General features: G+C 32.3%; 2 protein-coding genes across 3 annotated transcripts; both read right to left on the bottom strand.

Annotated features, from left to right (window-relative positions):
• Positions 1-3,122: 3,122 nt before the first annotated feature.
• LOC102629128 (protein indeterminate-domain 7) lies at positions 3,123-6,402 on the bottom strand. Of its 2 annotated transcripts, none has more exons than XM_006465963.4 (4): positions 6,252-6,402; positions 5,470-5,755; positions 4,955-5,351; positions 3,123-4,410 (listed from the first exon to the last, which is right to left on the bottom strand). In XM_006465963.4, the coding sequence occupies exons 2-4, from the start codon at positions 5,687-5,689 to the stop codon at positions 3,270-3,272; spliced, it is 1,758 nt and encodes a 585-aa protein (XP_006466026.2). In that variant the 5' UTR covers positions 5,690-5,755; positions 6,252-6,402; the 3' UTR covers positions 3,123-3,269. The 2 variants fall into 2 exon arrangements, with proteins under 2 accessions (XP_006466026.2, XP_006466025.2); XM_006465962.4 differs by lacking the exon at positions 6,252-6,402 and adding an exon at positions 6,115-6,245.
• A 6,376-nt stretch (positions 6,403-12,778) lies between these two features.
• Positions 12,779-17,720, bottom strand: LOC102629615 (putative hydrolase C777.06c). Its single transcript, XM_006465964.4, has 12 exons — positions 17,356-17,720; positions 16,707-16,834; positions 16,508-16,620; positions 16,101-16,142; positions 14,880-14,935; positions 14,628-14,704; positions 14,417-14,536; positions 13,785-13,861; positions 13,618-13,681; positions 13,434-13,484; positions 13,311-13,359; positions 12,779-13,174 (listed from the first exon to the last, which is right to left on the bottom strand). The coding sequence occupies exons 1-12, from the start codon at positions 17,510-17,512 to the stop codon at positions 13,056-13,058; spliced, it is 1,053 nt and encodes a 350-aa protein (XP_006466027.2). The 5' UTR covers positions 17,513-17,720; the 3' UTR covers positions 12,779-13,055.
• Between the last annotated feature and the right edge of the window lie 530 nt (positions 17,721-18,250).

The following is an 18,250-nucleotide window of genomic DNA, read 5'->3' as shown; positions in this document are numbered from 1 at the left end:
GAAAGAGAAATCTTCTCACAACAAAGATATCACCCTTCTACTTCTAGATGGATCTCTTATTTTGCCAAAATTTCTCCACTCCTCCATATATTAGAAAATATAATTTCCTATATAAACTATATTATATATTTTACGAAAATTTCTTCTATTGTCTTCTTATTTCTCAAATCCCTCCTCTTTTGTGATGTAAATTTAGATTTTAAAATATATTACAAGACCCAGTCCTTTACATAGACTTTTTCAATTTTTTTTTTCCCATAGTGAACAAGGGTGTTAAGGGAACGGAAGGTGGTGTTAAAAGAGGAATAGTCAATTTTGAAATGATTAAATGGGGTATATTTAGGGAAGGGGCTGTAAGAGAATTATTGAGGGGTGACAATAGCACCACTCGATTCTAAAATGAGATTGATGTTTAGTGTCACCCATCAGAGATTAATTTTTTTTAAGAGCTAAAGTTTATTTGAGACATAAAACAGGAGAAAAAGAAACGAAATATGCGCTGCCCTGTACGGTGCCCGCTACAGGTTAAAAACCAGCCACCATCGACATGGCAACAGGCAACAATAATATGACTTGATTGTCTTATATATATATATATACTTCAAGTACAGCAATTAAATTAAAAATTGTAACTAATTAAATGTAAAGACAATTCTTCGACTAGCCATGTACAAATATAAATGGCCAACCCAACAGGCAAATTTTCAAAGAAAGTAAAGCATTTTCTAGGCACCATAATGATCATGGAAGCTGAAAGTTTAAGTGAAAGCAGGAACAAAAGGGAAGAAGACAGTAAGTCAAGGCAAAAGGTGCAGAGAGAGAGAGAGAGAGAGAGAGAGAGAGAGAGTAGGTACTAGCTATGGCTAGTATTATTATTATTGAGAGCATCTTGAATCCTTTACAATGACAAGTCAACTAGTCTTTACTCTTTAGCCATGCCCACCATCAAAATACGTAAACTCCAGACACATACATTAACATAACACAGCCCCTCTCTTGTAGCCTTTGTTGAATTTATATGTCAGCTTTTTTAGATACCGCCACATATTGGTTTTTGTTCTTTTATTAAAGTTCAAAAAAAAAAAAAAAAAAAAAAAAACTCTGATCAGTGATCATCATGTATCACCAGACAGAAAGCACCCAACAAAGCATCCATAATCAGGAAATGTTTGTGGGTTTTTGGGGATTGTGCTCCCTTCCTAATTAGCTTCTTTATTTATCAACATAAATCCCAATATCTGAATCTTTACATTTTGTCCATCACCGTGGCATAATTATCTCTTAATTAGTAAGACTAACTAAGTTTAAAGTAGAAACATATATAACATGTCACATCCGGGAGAGTTGTTTTATGAAGTTAGCATAATATAATATATGCATAAGAAAGCGAAAACAACTGCCCAAACACCATGCATGAACGAACATGAATTATTGCGTATTATTCTTTTTCTTGATCGCTTTCTCTGTGAGGGGAAGTGGGATTGCAGAGGAATCTTTTTGTTGGTCTAGTTTTTTTGATAATACTTTTCTAAAACCAATGAAAGTTGAAAGAAACAAGTGCATGTACAGCTGAGAGCTCCACTTTCAAAGTGAGCAGCCCGATCCATTAATTTCATTCACACGAAGTTTTTCATTAAAATGACATAACAATCTTAGAGATCTATCAATAAGAATTAATATTATTCTTTTCATTCTTATTTTAACAATGTAAGTTTATACACACACACACACATATATACATATCTCTTATGATAGGCTAATTGTACCTTACTCGAGCACACATCTTATATATATTATACTCAAAGCAACATACTTTGAACTTATAATTTTATTACAACTACCCATATTATGGAAAAGGGTGTAATCAGAAACTTAAATTATTATTAAAAAAGAAGATCAAAAGTGACAACCCCAAAAGGAAGAATAGTGTAAAATTTGTTTATAAATGATAGGGTAATGAGAGTGAGTGATCCTCCCTCGGGATTGAATCCCACTTGCATTGCACCCACATTAGGTGTCAAACATCATCGATATCTTTTTTAATTTATAGCTACATAAAAAAGAAATTTTAAATACTATTTGGCATGTCTCATATATATTCATATATATCAACCAATCTAGCAATTAAGCTAAGTTTCACAATTCTATATGCAAATTAATTATTTTTGACGAATCTTTCCAAATTGCAGGATCCAATGCTTCTTGTGTCCAACAAACGTATATCCCTTATTATTCACTTTACAGCAGCAGCATGGACATCACAAACAATACATACACCTATAAATATTCGCATATTCAAAAGTTTCTCACTCTATTTTTATACAATAATGCGAAGAAAGGAAAAGGGATAGAGCTCGGTTTTGGCTTATTGCTTCATTGGAGTTTCAGTCACTTCTTTTTCAATTTTTTTTTTTAGTTACCAATAATAATGGTAAATCCAATTCAACTTACTTCTTGAACTTTTGTGTATATAGAAATAAAAGGAGAGTTTGTTTTAAAACAAAAAGGATTAAAACGGAAATATAAAAACTAATCACACACGTACATTTGCTTAATAATGTTTGTGACCTCTATCAGTGTATATATACATACATATTTGTAGTAAAAAAACTATACATTGTCGAAGTTCTAATTCTATTGCATATAGATTTCATATGTACTTTGATTAATTGGAATTAATTTACCAATATATTGATTATCTAAATAAATATTGTGTCCACATATATATTAATTAAGATAATTGATTCTTAAAATTAATACATGTGATGCATAAAAAGTTGTCCCCTATATGGACAAAAATGGGATCAATTCAGACAGATGTTTCAAGAATTCAAGATATAAATTAATTAACTAAAATAAAAATATAAAAGAGAATTAAGTCGAATAATAAGAGAAGTCACTTAAAAAAAAAAAAAGAACGATTAAGTGCTTCTAGTAGAAGTCCTTCGCTCTTGAGTTGTTTATTTAATTTCTAATTGTGTTTATTGCTAGAGAACTAGCTAGGGTTCCCTTATTTCCTTTCCAAGGTTTCTTATTTTATATATATATTTTTTTGGTTGTGTGTGTGCGTGTGCAGTACAAATTAATTAATTATTACAGTGAAATAAAAATATTAAAAAGACTGAAAAAAAAATTCTTGGTTGAATTTTAATATAGCTACAAAAGTGTATTGAAATATCATGATCTTCAGAAATCTTCCATTTGGGAAGATTGAAAGAAAGTAAATGAAAAAAGAAAGAAAAATAAAAACCTAATCATCACCTCAGCTGCTAACCTTGCCATGGTTTTTGAGAATGATTGAGTTGTTGCTCATGAGAAGATCTTGTGTCAATGCAGTTACCAAGCCCAGCAATGTTGAGAATATCAGTTTGAGAGAGAGCTCTAAGCCCTAAGAAATCTCTTGTCATTTCTTCTCCATGATCATTAATTCCACTTGTTCTGGAGAGTGACGATGATTCATTGAAACTATGATTCAGATGAGGCTCTTTCTTTGAATTAAAAACCCCACCAAATGTCAAAGCATCATCAAATGGAGAAGCAGCAGCATACCCAGATGAAAAAGAAGTATTCATGAGCATTTCTTGGATAAAAGGACCTGATGAGCCTCCCCCAGAAGTTTTAGTCCCAAAAGGAGTCAAGCCATGGACAACTCCTTCACGTGAAGACAAATTCAAACCAAACCCAGTTGTTGTTTTTGTTTTATTGTTGCCTGCAGGATGTTCAGGTGTTGCAGACACGTGAGCTTGTTGTGGGGGTGGTGGTTGTTGGTGGGGTCTGGTCAAGGCGGCATGATGAGCTGGTGAAGATGACGACGACGAATTACCAGTAGCAGTACTAGCCTTGCTGCTGCTCATTGTTGCTCCCATTTGTGCTGCTTTTTGCAGCAATGCAGTAGCTGACATATGTGGGAAAGCGGAAGCCATTGCTTGATGGTAGTTGGTATGAGGAACACTGAGCGTGGGTCCGAGGCTAGGGTTAGGGTTTGCTGGGTGATCGTTCCGAGTCAAATCTTGATGGGTGGTTTGTGTGAACTGATGATCTTGATGAAGCCTTGTGTTGAAGATTGAAGATGATGGTGATGAGAGATGATCAACGGTGTGCGAAGAGGATGGTGGTTGCCCCAGGCCAGGAACAGCTGATCCTAGTATTGATGGTTGTTGGCTACCAAGCCATGGTGGCATTTCTTGTCTTAAGCTATAACTTTGTTGTTCTTTTTTAAGTGAAAATGCACTGAAGTCTTGGGGATTGAATTGAGGGATCTGTAAGTTTACATGTGAAGAGGCCCCAGCAACAATACCAGGTTGATGATGAGATGATGAGCTGAGAATTGGGTTTGTTCCTGTAATAGCCCTTGTACTTTCTTCAGCCAAAGCATCACAGAAAGCTCTGTGCGTGATGAAACTATCTCTCCTGGACCCAAAAAAAAAAAAAAAAAAAATCAAAACCCAGCAAAAGAAAACAATCTCAAACACAAGCAAACAAAAGCAAAGCCGTCATAAAGTGCTCAACATGACAATGCCAGAAATATTTGACTTTCTTTCACTCTTCATCATCTTTTTCCCCACTCTCTCTCTTTTTGCATCCATTATTATTATTATTTTTTCGCTGAATTAGCTAAGGACAAATTGTCCACATAAGCTACTCTTGAATTTCATTTATCCATTCTAAGCATTCTCTCTCTCTCTCTCTCTCTAGAGTCTAGAGTCTAGGGTATCAAATTAAATAGGAGTAGTACTTGTAGCTGAAACATAGATGAATTATGTGTTGTAAAAAACTCATTAGTGTGAATAATCAAAGATTATACATGGGATTTTTGGACAGACTAAAGAGACATTCTCTCTTTCGCGCAAGTCTCAATCAATGAAGATTTCCGACTCCCTTCCATAAACAGGACTGAAATGTTCAAATGGAATCTATGTAATAAACATTATTTTTGGGATTGATTATTAGTTACCTTGAGAAAAGGGTTCCACAGTCGCATCTGTACTCTCTGGTGCCACAGGTCTTGGAATGAGCTTTCCAATCTGATTGAACCGCATACCTCTTTGAGCACTTGTCACATTTCCACTTCTTTTCACCATGCTTTCTGCAGAAGTGCTTCTTGATTCCAGTTAAGTCTCCAAGTGCCCTTGACGGGTCATGGTGCACACAGTTTGGCTCTGGACACACATATACCTTCTTCCTTATCTCTTTGCTAGTTCTTTGCTTTAGCTTCCATGGCAAATTGTGCCCTCTTCTGTGAAGCTGAAGATTCTGGTCTCTTTGAAACCCTTTGTTGCAGATCTCACACACAAATCTGTTTGTCGCCATCAGCGTCTTTGGCGACAAAGCTATCACTTCTGCATCTGGGTCTGATCCAAAACCACCCAAAATAATAAATTTTTAAAAATTAAAAAAAGGGACTTCTTTTGTATATAAAAAGAATAAGAAACAACCCAAGATGTAAAAATTGAAATAATAATAATTAACCTGGGTTGCCCGGAAGGTTTCTCTTCTTTTTTGCAGGTGGTTGAGCTTGAGTTGGTGGGGTGGCAAAATATTGTTGATGGTTTGTTGTTTCAGCGCCCCTAATGTTGCCTGAAGAAACACTTGCTTCGGTACCAGATTGAGAGGTCAAATTTGACATATTTTCTTCTAAAACTTGCTGCTGCTGTTGTTGCTGTTGATGAAATATCAAGCCTTTCATCATCTTTTCTCTTGGGGACTTCACAAGGTTGAACCTTGAGTCACATAGATCTTCTTGGACGCAAAGGATCTAAAAGACAAAACATTTCAAACTTATATAGAAAAAGCTGAAAATAATAAATGAAAAAACTAGAAGTAGTAACACAAACAACAAAAGAAAACTAGCTGCAACTGATATATAAACGTATATTTATCTCTCAATAATTCTCTTGATGGTTCCTTGTTTGTTTGGCTTCAACCCAAGAGACAATATTATATTTGTTTATATAGCTAGCAGCTAAAGCAGATCCTCCTCAAAGAACTTTTGTTCTTCATGCTTTCATAACATAAGCTTTGCTATTTCTAATATTTACCAGGAAAATCCAACCATAAGCATACAAACATGACCAAAAAACAAGAAAAATAATAACCAAGAAAATAAAAACTCACAGAGACAGAGAGAGGGGGAGAGAGAGAGAGAGAAAGAGAAGTGGATGAGAAGAGATGTATGTTGTGTGCTCTCTGTGTGTGTATGATATTGAAAGCAAAGAGAAATAAAAACACCAAATAAAAAAAAGAAACCCTACTGCTTAACTCATGACGTTGCACTTTCTGTCTTTTCTTTTGTTCTCTTCCACAACCCCCAGAAAAATCTCTTCTTTCTTTAATCTTTATATTATTATTATTCTCTATTTGCTTTCTTTTTTTTTATTTGTCTGCTAAAATAATTTGAACTTTTGTTTAATCCCCATGATCAAAAAGTAACCAGCCAAAAAGAATAAGAAAAAAAAAAAGCCTATATATGTGTATTCTATATGCATATATTAGATGAATGGGTCTGTAACTTTGTATATAGAGTTAACTTTCACAGCTTTCTACATTTACAGTGACATGATTGATTCATTGATTAATTTTGCCAACAGGCATGACTAAAAGCTAGCTAGTGACTTCATTTTATTTTATTTATTTTTTGTTAATTTCACTTTGTTTTTTAATATTTGTTTTGCAAGGAGATAGCTGAAATTTCTGACAATTTTGCATGTTTTATCAAATAAAAGAAATGGGAACCCAATTTAGGTCATATGATAGCTGATAGCTGATGGCTATGTATTCTAAGTACTCTTCCATAATCTATCGCTACTACCAGGCAGCTGCTCACTGCTGCCTAATTTGACCTTTTGATTTTTTTCCCCTCATCATTATTAATTTATGATCATAATTATGATGATCATGAATAGTATTCCATTATAATCAGTAAAGCCCAGTTAAATTATTATATTATTTGGGCTGTGGTAATTGTTTGTTATCATTGTCAAGGTTGTTATAATTGATGTAATTATCAGTCGTGACTAGGATGGTAGATAAAGATACACTTTGGTTGACTTATGTGTCACCAAATTTTAGATCAAAGTATGGGCCTCTTAACAGAATTATATTTTCAAATAGTAATGTTAATTAAGTTTCATTGACTTTTTTGAAGCTTTAAAAATTTTTTTTGATTGACTCAAGCACTGTAAATTATGATTTCGTAATAACCCCAAACGAAGGGTTAATCGTAAATTCATACTTCTCGGATCAACTTCGTAGATTTGATTTTCTCTCAAAAAGAAGAAAAAAAAAATGAAAGAGATTTATGTCAAATGAAGTATACATATAAATATTTATATATAAGAGCCTTGAGGGCATCATCAACAATGACTTAAAATTTAAATTAATGAAGGTTTCACCATCACATATACAATATTTTTTTGTGCCGTATGAAATTAAATAATGTGGGTACTTTATGTAGGCTACATTGTCTTTCTGTTTGTTCATGTTTTCGATGAGTTTGTGTTCCATCACCAAAAAGAAATTTAAAAATGGAAATGAAAAAAAAAAAAAAACTGTTTTTTTTTTGTCATTTTCTTGTTTATTCTTCAATAATGATTTTAGTTTTGAAATGGGATCTTGCTCGACCCATGTCTCAATATGCTCCCCCAGCTCATCCCGGCCGTTAAAATAATCTAAAAGATATGTTTGGAAATTATATTAAATAAAACCAACATGAGAGAATTATCCATAATGTAAGTTAATTAATTAGGCCCCTAGATTGGTGATCTGGTTTGATTCCATTTGTCAATATTCAAGCCATAGATATGTCTACAAATTAACTTGTTTACATACATTAGTTTGAAGAATGACCTGTGTTTAAAATAAACTGTAATATAATTAATTAGCCTCAAGCTAGTTTCATATTATTTTTGTGTGATTATCTATCAGTTTGTTTTTTTTTTAATAAAAAATATATGGTACCAGAGTCTAATCTCGTGTTTCAACTATATATGCTATTGTTTTTCGATACATTTGTCTTTTCAGACTTCTAATTTACGTGATATTAAAATTTAATTTCGTATGTAATTATATATAGCTAGTTACCCATGTGTAATCATAAATTTTTAAAGGAATTTTCTGCTTTTCTCTAATTGAAATAGTTAATAGTACCCAAAAAATAACCTCGAATATTTTAACTCTGATCATACCATAGATGATTGAATTCTATGACTCAGCTATCATTGATAAATGTGATTATTTTAAAATCACATAAAAGGTCGGTCAATGAAGAATTATTAAACTAAATAATGGTAGGTAGTCCCCAAAATTTAAAAAAAAAAAATTGATTATGTTACCTTAAGTGGATTTTTAAGTTTCAATCGATATTTGGTTAGAGTAAGTGTCTAGCAAGAGTTGTTGGAGGCTATTAATTTAACAACTTATGATAAGTTAATTTTCTTGTATATATTAATTAGATGCATTGCCTTCGATTTTGTTGTCTTCTTCCTTCTTCTCTTTTAATATTCTCCCAATCACTTCCTCCCCCCCCCCCCATTGCATTTTAAATGATTGCCATTTAGTATTGAAGTATTATAACTTTTAAACTAAAATCTTTGAAAAAAAATAATTGTAATTATAAAATAAAAGATGATTGCGTACAATCGATATAATTTTTAAATAATAATTTCAACAAAAATAATAAAAATATTATATGTTCTTCATCATGTAAGTGTAGAATCCACTCAACTTAACTTTCACGTTATAACAGTTAGTATTTTTCTAAATACTTTAATATTGCATCCTTTAAATTACGACTGTCCAACTTTCATACCAAACATGATCTAAAAAGTTTTAACAAAAGTGATTTTATACTCTACAATAGCACTATTGAAGTGGATTTTTAACCTCTCCCGCTTAGCAGGCCATTCTTGACTTAATTATCATCAATTAGTGTTTAAGTCTTAAAAGAGTTAATAATATAACATAAAGTGACGTGTTACAAGAATTAATTACCATTCATATTTTATATATGTATTAATCAATGCGGAAAGCAAATTTTGTTAGTTATATCAGTCATGAAAGGTCAGACAAAATTAGGATGTAAACTTAAACATATTCAGAATCTGGGTATACTCAACAGTTTCTCTGCATGGATTGTACGGATCAAGAAAAAAAAAAAGTCACAAGACTTCATGATTTCTGGGCTCATTAAAAGACAAGTTATAATGTTATATTACAACTGGTTATTTGTATGATTTTGCTTCTGTTGGCTGTGTGAACCTCTCTGCCCAGCTTGATTTGATTTGGCAACAAAGCAAAACCAGACAATATTTTATTTTTTATGTTGAATCCAAAAATGATATCATCAAACAATACAAATTTGTATGCCATTTCCCTGTTTCAGTCATTTTACTTCCAGCTCATACTCTCGCATTTATTGGCCTCCATCACCTCAGTGAATAGACCTGAAAATTTCCGTTTGACGAGTTTCGGAAACGTTATTTTTCTCCTTTGAGGATTATGAAAATAACGTAAAATTTGGATCAATTTGTAAAACAGTAAAACTAGTCGACACACCATTTCCCTTAATTTAGTAGTAAAAAAATGAACATTTAAAACAGAAACATCCACAGAGTAGTAGACAAGTGGTCGATGAAGAACTGGTAGATAATCGACATATCGAGTGCTCAATTTTTGTGTGATATCGACAATAGGTCAATGCCATTACGTAGTACTATTTCACTTCAATTGATTTCCATTTAGAATTGTTGAATAAAAGGAAATTTTTACCAAATTAAGAGTTTATTTGTTAAATGTTTGACGTCTGAAATATTATTCATTCTATATATATATATATATTTTAAATTTATTTATTTATTCTTTGTAATTTATATCCCATTTTAAAATATTTACATCTTAATAGAAAAAAATGAACTTTTATAACTTTTATATAAATGGCAAGTAAATATTATATGTCAAAAATATCTATATTAAATATACTTATTTTTTAAATTATAAAACTTAATATTTTTATTCTTTTTGACTTACAAGGACATAAATGTCAAATAATTATATTTAAGATTTTTTTATTTATAAAAATAAACGTAATGTCTCTTATATTCATATATTAAAAAAATATACATATATCATGTAAATATTTATATTCAAACCACCTCAACCAAAAGAAAAAGAAAAAGAAAAAAATAGCTACCTAACTAAACATCTAGAACATTAAACTAAACTTTTAATTTTACTTATGACAGGAATAATAACTATTGCCCCCAAATAAAACTATATTTTTTTTATTCAAGTTCTTGTTTTTCAATTTATTTCTAACTAAAATCACACGTGGGACTTGAGATTTAATATCATTCATTCACTTGGGTCTAGTTGTGCCCCAAATTGCAAGGGAAAATACAGTGGAACCAAAACTGATTTTCAAGAAGAATAATTTGTTTCATTATCAGTCACATCACTGTCAGATTCATTGTCGTGTGTGTTTTGTGTGCACTCAGAGTTCACGAGGGGCACACAAAAAGCAGTAGGTCCCACCCAAAATGATTGAGATATCTTTGGGCCCACTTTCTAATTGTCAAACATATCAATGATAACTCACACTGCACATGACCTCCATCATCCTCGATGGACCGCATTCGATCAAATTACATTTCAACAATTTCCCCTTGTGGGATGCCACGTGTAAGATCTTAGCCCGAGAGTTCATGGAATAGAATGAGTCCGTAGGAACAGGGAATTATTTACTTCCTTCCTCATGCAATAGGATGATTATAGCCTTTCACCGTCTCGTTTCAACACACCCGTGAAAAGGACTAATCGAGGACTCGTACTTGACTCGACAAGTGCACGTGGCGACCGTTTATTGGATTTGCTTTCAGAGATCCATGCAGAGTGCGTGACTAACTTGACCCTCTTTTCCCTCTCTCTGAGAGTTCGTTTTCAGAGGAGGCGGCAAAATTCGAATTGACACCTGGCACCCATGCCTACCTTTAAGTAAAATCTTACCGTGTGGCCCCCATCAGACAATGACTCTCCCTGGCGCCCAAGTCACAGGCTCACAGCCTCAAAAATGCAACTAGCAAAATTAGTTTTTTTTTTTTTTTTGAGAATTATTAAAAGTAGTAGTTAAATAAAATATTATTACCATGTTTGATTCAAGATCTGATTAGCTATATTAAATTTAAAAAGAACATGGTCAATTTTCTCCACTTTAATCAATATATACTATTTATCTCATGTTGTTTTTATAATAGCTAATAATTCTTCAGACAGCATAAATTTATAATATTATCTATATTTTTAAATATATTTTTATTCATATTTATTATAAATTAAATAAGTCACATGAATAGAAATTAAAATAAAAAATTAAGTATTGAAAATAAGAAATATATGTTTTGATGTGAAAAAAATCAATAATAAAATATTTTTCTTGTGCTTTTTTATTTTATAAATATTTTCATATAATAAATATATAAGAAAACTATTATAAAATGATAAAAAATTATTATAAGAAACTTGAATGATAAATAAAAATTATCATAAAATAAATAATAAAATATTTTTCTTATACTTTTTACATTTAATTTTAAAATATTATAAAATATTTATTAAGACAAAATGTTTACAAAATAAAAAAAAAGTACAAGAAAAAATTTTAATAATCATTTTTTTGTTTCCATCAAAACATATAAAATTTTATTATTAATTTTTTTTCACATCAAAACATATATTTCTTGTTCTTAATAAATATTTTTTTCAATTTCTATTCATATGATTTATTTAATTTATAATAAATATAAATAAAATTATATTTGAAAATATGGGTAATATTGTAAACTAATGTTGTGAGAGGAGTTATTGGCTATTATAAAAACAACAAGGGGATAAATAGTATATATTAATTACAATAAGAGAGAAATTAACAATCCCCCAATTTAGAAAGACCTTTTAAAAAAAAGATGTAAAATAATAAAATATAAAGTAGTTTCGTGATTGTGTTCAGAAAATTATTTATGTAAATCTATTTTTACTATGCTGTATAAAAAGTTTGACTTAAAGTTTAATAATGTAAGTTTGGTTTTGTTAAGTTATATTTATTGTAAGTTACAGCCCAATAAAAACAATACAAAAAAATCATATATTGGTCCACCTGACCCCCCCGCCATATTACTCATTTTTACATGGTTTAACCAGACTGGTAGTTACAACCAATGTGACTGGGAAATTTTTCATAAAGTGTCTTCGTCACTGTTGTAATATCTCAGGCAACAAAGGTAACGGCCAAAGTTAAGTGTAGAGACCTTCCTAAAGCACAAATGCACATCTTGATTTCCTAAGATACCAAATTTTCTGGTACAAATTTACAAGCAGTTTGATTCATATTCCACGCTTTTGGGAAATCTACTTTCCTATAATGGTTTTTTTCAAACATCAGTAATACTTTTTGTCATCATCATAAAACATTTGCTCAGACCCAGATCATTCAAGTACCCAAAAAAAATTCAACTCAAAATCGACAATCATATCTGCCCAAGATCATTTTAGACATGCTTTTGCTGTTGATGGGCGCAAATAATTGAGAAAAAAGAGCTTGTTTAGACTCCATGCACGCATACAAAAAGTAAGAGAAGGTTGCCTTGACTACTATTATTTCTGCATTTATAAAAAGTTCTGAGCAGGCCCCAGATAGTCACCAATTTCTCAGCATCTCTCGCTTTTAAACATGCTAGTGCCAGCAAAACCAAGAAAAATGATAGAGCAACTAATATGTTAACATCAAGCAGGAAAAATCGGGCACTAGTCCAATACATAAAATAATAATGTTATGTCACATTTAGAATTCAGCAGTACTAAATGAGGCCAATGAAACTTCCTGGAAAGATTACATCATATGAGTTTGTGATGAGTTGGTCAAGATAATAATTGACTTGGAATTTGGAGTTTATGGTGTATGTTTTGTTGTTAAAAAATAGTGGCTGTGCCCAAAAATACATGATAAAGGCTACAGCATGTTTGGTATATGCAGTCTATTAATCCCCACATTGAAAACAAGGTAAGAGCTAGAGCATTACTGGAACACGCAATCCATCATAACTGAGTTGCACATCAAGACCCTCAGTCTCCATCAACTTCAGAAGTTCTTCATTCACCTTTTCATGATCCATCAAATGCATCATGCCTTTGTAAAAGCATAGGAAAGAAGATGAGTTTAGAATCTCTTTTGAATTCAAAGACAATGTAACATTAAGGAACAAGTAACAATTCAGAAACAGAAACACGTAAATTCTACACTATAAAAGGAGAAATTAACATACCAATGAAAAGTGTTCTCTTTGGTTGAATTTTCCGCACTTCCTCTAAAGCCTGAAAGGAAAAATAGTTAAACTCATATTTGATAATGTAAATTGATTACCTGAGTATGCCAAGAATTTGTCTACCCTTGGAAGTCCAAAGTGTGTTGAAGAAGACCGATCAGGCCTTAAAGCATCCTGAAAAAATCATTTGACATTTAAGCTTAAAACAAACTGTACTTATGTACATACATAAAACTTAAGTATACATGCAAACAAGAAAAAATGTGTGTGTATCTTTGCATGTGAGAGAGAGAGAGAGAGAGAGGACCATTATCAGGATTTCACAGTCTTGCAGAAAGGGATAAGTTTCTTCAGGTATCTCACTGACATCACTGGAAAAAAGAAAAAACAGCAAAGTTTCAAATTCAAACTTCTGGAGTCTGAAAATAATGAAAGCATTACATTTCCACAAACAAACCATATTCAGAGCATTACCTGATGTAACAAATATTACCAAAACGAAATCCAAGGGAACGGTAACCAGCACCATGCCACACTGGTAAAGGTGTAATCTGAAGCACAATATTTTTAAAGAAAAATCACTCTGCATCGTAAACTGTTTTTCAACTTGGCTACATAACACTTTTGTCATATTTTATGTTTAGGTTTACATTGGAAGAACAGAGAATTGTGAGACCAAGTCACATAGACATCCAGGAGAGATGCAAAGAAGCAAATGGTCATCTAAAAAACCATTCCATTAAACAGCAGTCTTTAATTGGACCTTAAGAGTCCTTTAAAGATGAATAGACATCAAAATGAATTCTTGCTTTGAGATGAATCCTACTTCTGTCTTTGCAATCTTGATTTATCCTTACTAAGTCCAAGTGAAAAAGCCCTCGCCAAACAACTTTTTTTTTTAATTTCTGAATATTTTCCTCAGCTTCATAATTTAAATACAAATTCCCAGAGAGACTTTTTATTGTACTTAATTTCAGAAACTGTTGTTTGACAACACGTGAGGAATTGACAGCCAATTTAGGGCACCAATTTATGAAACCAGTTCAAAAACTCATATATCAGAGAGTTATGGATTTCCACTTTAATCCTAAGTGAACAATTGTTACCTTTAAATCTTGTACAGTGAATGGCTCCTCATCAATGATATTAAATTGCAGCTCTGAAACTGCAGCACCAGGTATAATCCCGCTTGTATCCACTAAATAATAATGAGTCTTCTTCATTACCTGAAATTGTTTTAATAATTAGTGCCAAGATCAAATGAAGTTGAAAACTACACAATATGCTATGCAATAAAGGCAGGATTGCATTTTGGACCTCAAAATCACGCATTGCAACGTAAATTGGAATGTGACGCTGTACATTGTTCGTCCAGTCTCGAAGATCATCCAAACCTTCAAAAAAAAGGGGGTAAAAAATGAAAAATAATTTAAAGGCCAATCTTAGAGCATATATGTGCTTCTATTTCAAAATCCAATAATAATAAGATGACGAAGAGCAAACTTAATGCAGTGTCATAAATTCATTTGTTTGATTAAAGAAAAAGAATCAGAAAGTGTTGTCAGAGACCTCCAATTGCATCAGCATGAGAATGAGTAATTATAACCGCATCAATTGTTCTTATCCTGGCAGAAATGCAACTAGTTATGATAAGGCAAGTACCTGACATATACCATAGCAGAATTTGCAAAACCATCACAATCTAACAACTTCCGACTTTTTCATATACATAAATGCTTTAAAAGAAACCAAGCAGGCTAGCTGAATGAAGACAATTTAAATAGCATATTATCCATTGAGAGAAATGCTCTATGCAATATACATTTAGAACTATTCTAAACAATTACGTAGCATCAATTATAAATTGTAATAGGTGGTTACTTCAATTCATATCTAATGCTTGGCATGCGTATGAAAACACATTTATGCTTGTTTAGGCCAACTGGTCATAGAGACAAAATTTTAAGTGCAGAACTACTTCTCTCTAAGATACATCTGTGCCAAATATCAATAGGAATTTAGTTTTTTTTTTTTAAAAAAAAATGAACATTTAAATCTCCTACATATGAAACAAAAACATCAAATAATTTGGATGTCAATAAATTAGTGCTTCAATAATCAAATCTCCTATATTTATCAATAAAAAAATCTTCAGCAAACATGGAACACTGGTAATGGTAACAGAAGAAACCAAGCACTCAAGGAAACAAGGTTTGAATTGTGCTGAAAAACTATGAAGATGGAATCAAAATCATCAAGATATTTGTTCAGATAGAATATAATCATAAAAATTTACTAAGTGATAAACTGAACTCTATGAACAAATGCAGAAGTTTCACTTTCATTCCAGTTTGTTACATTGGATCAACAATCATCCTAGAACAAATGGGACACTCACAGGTCCTAAATAAATTCATATCTAATCAGTACAGTGTCTAAGACTAGAAGTTGAAAAGTTTTGGTATGGGGTTCTTTTGAAGGGGAATCATAACATACTCGGGACACTAAAATAATACCACCCCTACATTATGAGGCCAGTATTTTTGCAACTACCAACATTTTTTAATCTGAAGTACACAAAATCTTGTGCACCACAGAACCTATGTGACATGGTCCTTTATAATTGCAAGCAACTTATTGCAACTATTCTGCATTCATATGTAGCAATGTCTAACAAAGTACCAACATGCAAAGCTTGCACAAGCTGCAGTCATATAATCTCAACTGAAGTAACTGACATCTTAAACGGCCTTCATAAAGACTTTCCAAGTGAATGAAGTAAAGACTGACCCATAGGCAGGAAACCAACGAAGAGCGCTATGGTAGAAAAACCTGCAAAATAGAAGTTCAAAAGAAAATTCTTGCCATATAAGTTTGGGAATTACATAAACTCGTCAAAATTGCTCAGTTATAAGGTCCATCTCTTTTACTATTTCTAACTTTGGGACCAATTTTAGTCTTAAGGAAAAATAAATTTCCATCTCATTTCCCAGATTCAATCAATGTTTAATTACATAATTTTTATAAGCCCAACTAGATTTTTATTATTGTTTATATATAAGCACATATCAAGACAATTAGATGGAAACAGTAGGAATTGAAAAATTAGCAGCAAATGATAATAAGAAACAGAAGCGATTTCAGCTAAACCATACCAAGAGACCAATACGATCAAATTGGGAGTATCTTTCACTTACTTGCCAGCATCTATTAAAATGTTTCTCCTTCCAGATGGCCCAGGATAACGAATAAGGATACTTGTGTTGAGTCTCCTATTTTTATTACCAGGTTCGACAGCTTTTGTGCACACCTGTACATAAGAGGGATTCAATGGAAGTCTCCAAAAGATTTTGTGCATTTAGTGTCAACTCAAGTATAGAAGTCTCTATAGTATACCGGGCATTTTTTTGAAGGATTAGTTAGACAGCTGACACGAGGAATCCCTTCACTAGTTCCTGTCCCCATAAATACAATTTCAGATTGCTGAGCAGGTAACTGCACTCCATTATCCCCATTTGCCAAATCTGTAACCCAATTTGGATCACTAATAGGTTATCTATAGCTATGAATGATAGCAGACAACACAACAATATCTGCAGCAGAGACTTCATATAATTTTCCTTCAAGCGGAAATAAAATCCACCAAAAGGTTGACACTGCCTCCTCACTTGTAACAAATTAACCTCACTATCAGCTACTCCTCACAATGCAATGTTTTCTTTAAGCAATACATTCATAAAAAGGATTTTTGTAAGTCCATCATTATATCTAAATTTACTGAAAATTAAAGCTTTTCAGCTGCCAGATAACAAGCTAAGAATTCCTCAAACATAAAAGCTTCCAGTCTATGAATGCACATTAAAAATTACAGATATAAAAAGAAATATCCAATTAAATGTGCAAAACCAAGAATCAATCATCCATATCGATCACACCCGGATAAGTTAACACCATTTACAGTTGCATGTAAAGCAAAGATGGAAAATAATTCATGGAAACCGTTAATACCCAGAAATAAAACTTAAAAATTTATATCGAAACATACTAGATTGAAGGCAAGCTTGAAGAATCCTCTTGAAAGGAAAGAACCCAGATGTTGGGAGTGAAATTTGAGAGGTGTAAACCGATATTTGGCGTCTGCAAGGAGCAAAACAGGACACTGAGGATGGGCTTGGCCTCACCGTGCCTAAAAATGATGCCATTGACAGAAAGTTCTAATTTTTCTTCTTTTTTCAGATTTTTTTAAAAAATTGTCTCATAACTTTTTACTTTTTGAACTTTTTCGGCTTTTTTAGGGTTCTGAAAGGGCATTTTGAGGAAAGTGAAGAACTCGGGAGACTCTGGAAAACGAGCGGCGACAACGCTGACCCGATTTCCGAGATGGGTAATTTTAAAAAACATATCCTGACGTTTGAGGCAGTTGCAAGTAAATAGCGAAAATTAATTTATTTGTAAATATCCTTTCACCGTTAGTTAAATTTTTTGTTAACAATTAGTTGACTTTGAAAAGATGAAATTACCCTAATGATAGTTTTTATACACGACATTGCTAAAAATCAGCTGAGAAATTTCAAGTCTCAAGATAAATTGCTTGGTCAATTGATTAGTTTATACAATGACTCAGTGAGTGGTCATTACCTCCATTTCACATAAACTTCGTGAATCATCAAAACAACACAAAATCAAAGGAAACGAGATGCATTTATGGAAGATCCATCATGGCAAGAACAATCTCCACGAATGCTCAACGTCCTAGAAGCTCTTAAGCAAGCCTTATGTCACGGGATGAGTGTTTTGCGCAGCTAACCCGTGCGGTACTTAGACAACTTTGTCGAATGTTGCTAAGTAAGCCTAGAGCTTCTCGAACTAGAGAAGAGAGCAATTGAGCCAAAGAAGAAAACTTGTATTGCACAAAGAGAGAATACAATGCTTGAGTTGCT

This window comes from Citrus sinensis, chromosome 7, assembly GCF_022201045.2.
Source record: "Citrus sinensis cultivar Valencia sweet orange chromosome 7, DVS_A1.0, whole genome shotgun sequence".
Taxonomy (NCBI): Eukaryota; Viridiplantae; Streptophyta; class Magnoliopsida; order Sapindales; family Rutaceae; genus Citrus; species Citrus sinensis.
This window is presented reverse-complemented; position numbering and strand designations above follow the sequence as displayed.

What these genes read in the sequence shown, in the direction of transcription:
- LOC102629615 (XM_006465964.4), bottom strand. Translation starts at nt 17,512, where the DNA reads ATGGCATCATTTTTAGGCACGGTGAGGCCAAGCCCATCCTCAGTGTCC. An exon ending in TCATGCTGATGCAATTGGAG is followed by an intron (nt 14,705 to 14,879) that starts GTCTCTGACAAC and finishes TTTTTTTTGAAG; the next exon opens with GTTTGGATGATCTTCGAGAC. An exon ending in ACTGTGAAATCCTGATAATG is followed by an intron (nt 13,485 to 13,617) that starts GTCCTCTCTCTC and finishes TGATTTTTTCAG; the next exon opens with GATGCTTTAAGGCCTGATCG.
- LOC102629128 (XM_006465963.4), bottom strand. Translation starts at nt 5,689, where the DNA reads ATGATGAAAGGCTTGATATTTCATCAACAGCAACAACAGCAGCAGCAA. An exon ending in AAACCTTCCGGGCAACCCAG is followed by an intron (nt 5,352 to 5,469) that starts GTTAATTATTAT and finishes GTTTTGGATCAG; the next exon opens with ACCCAGATGCAGAAGTGATA. An exon ending in TGTGGAACCCTTTTCTCAAG is followed by an intron (nt 4,411 to 4,954) that starts GTAACTAATAAT and finishes TTTTGGGTCCAG; the next exon opens with GAGAGATAGTTTCATCACGC.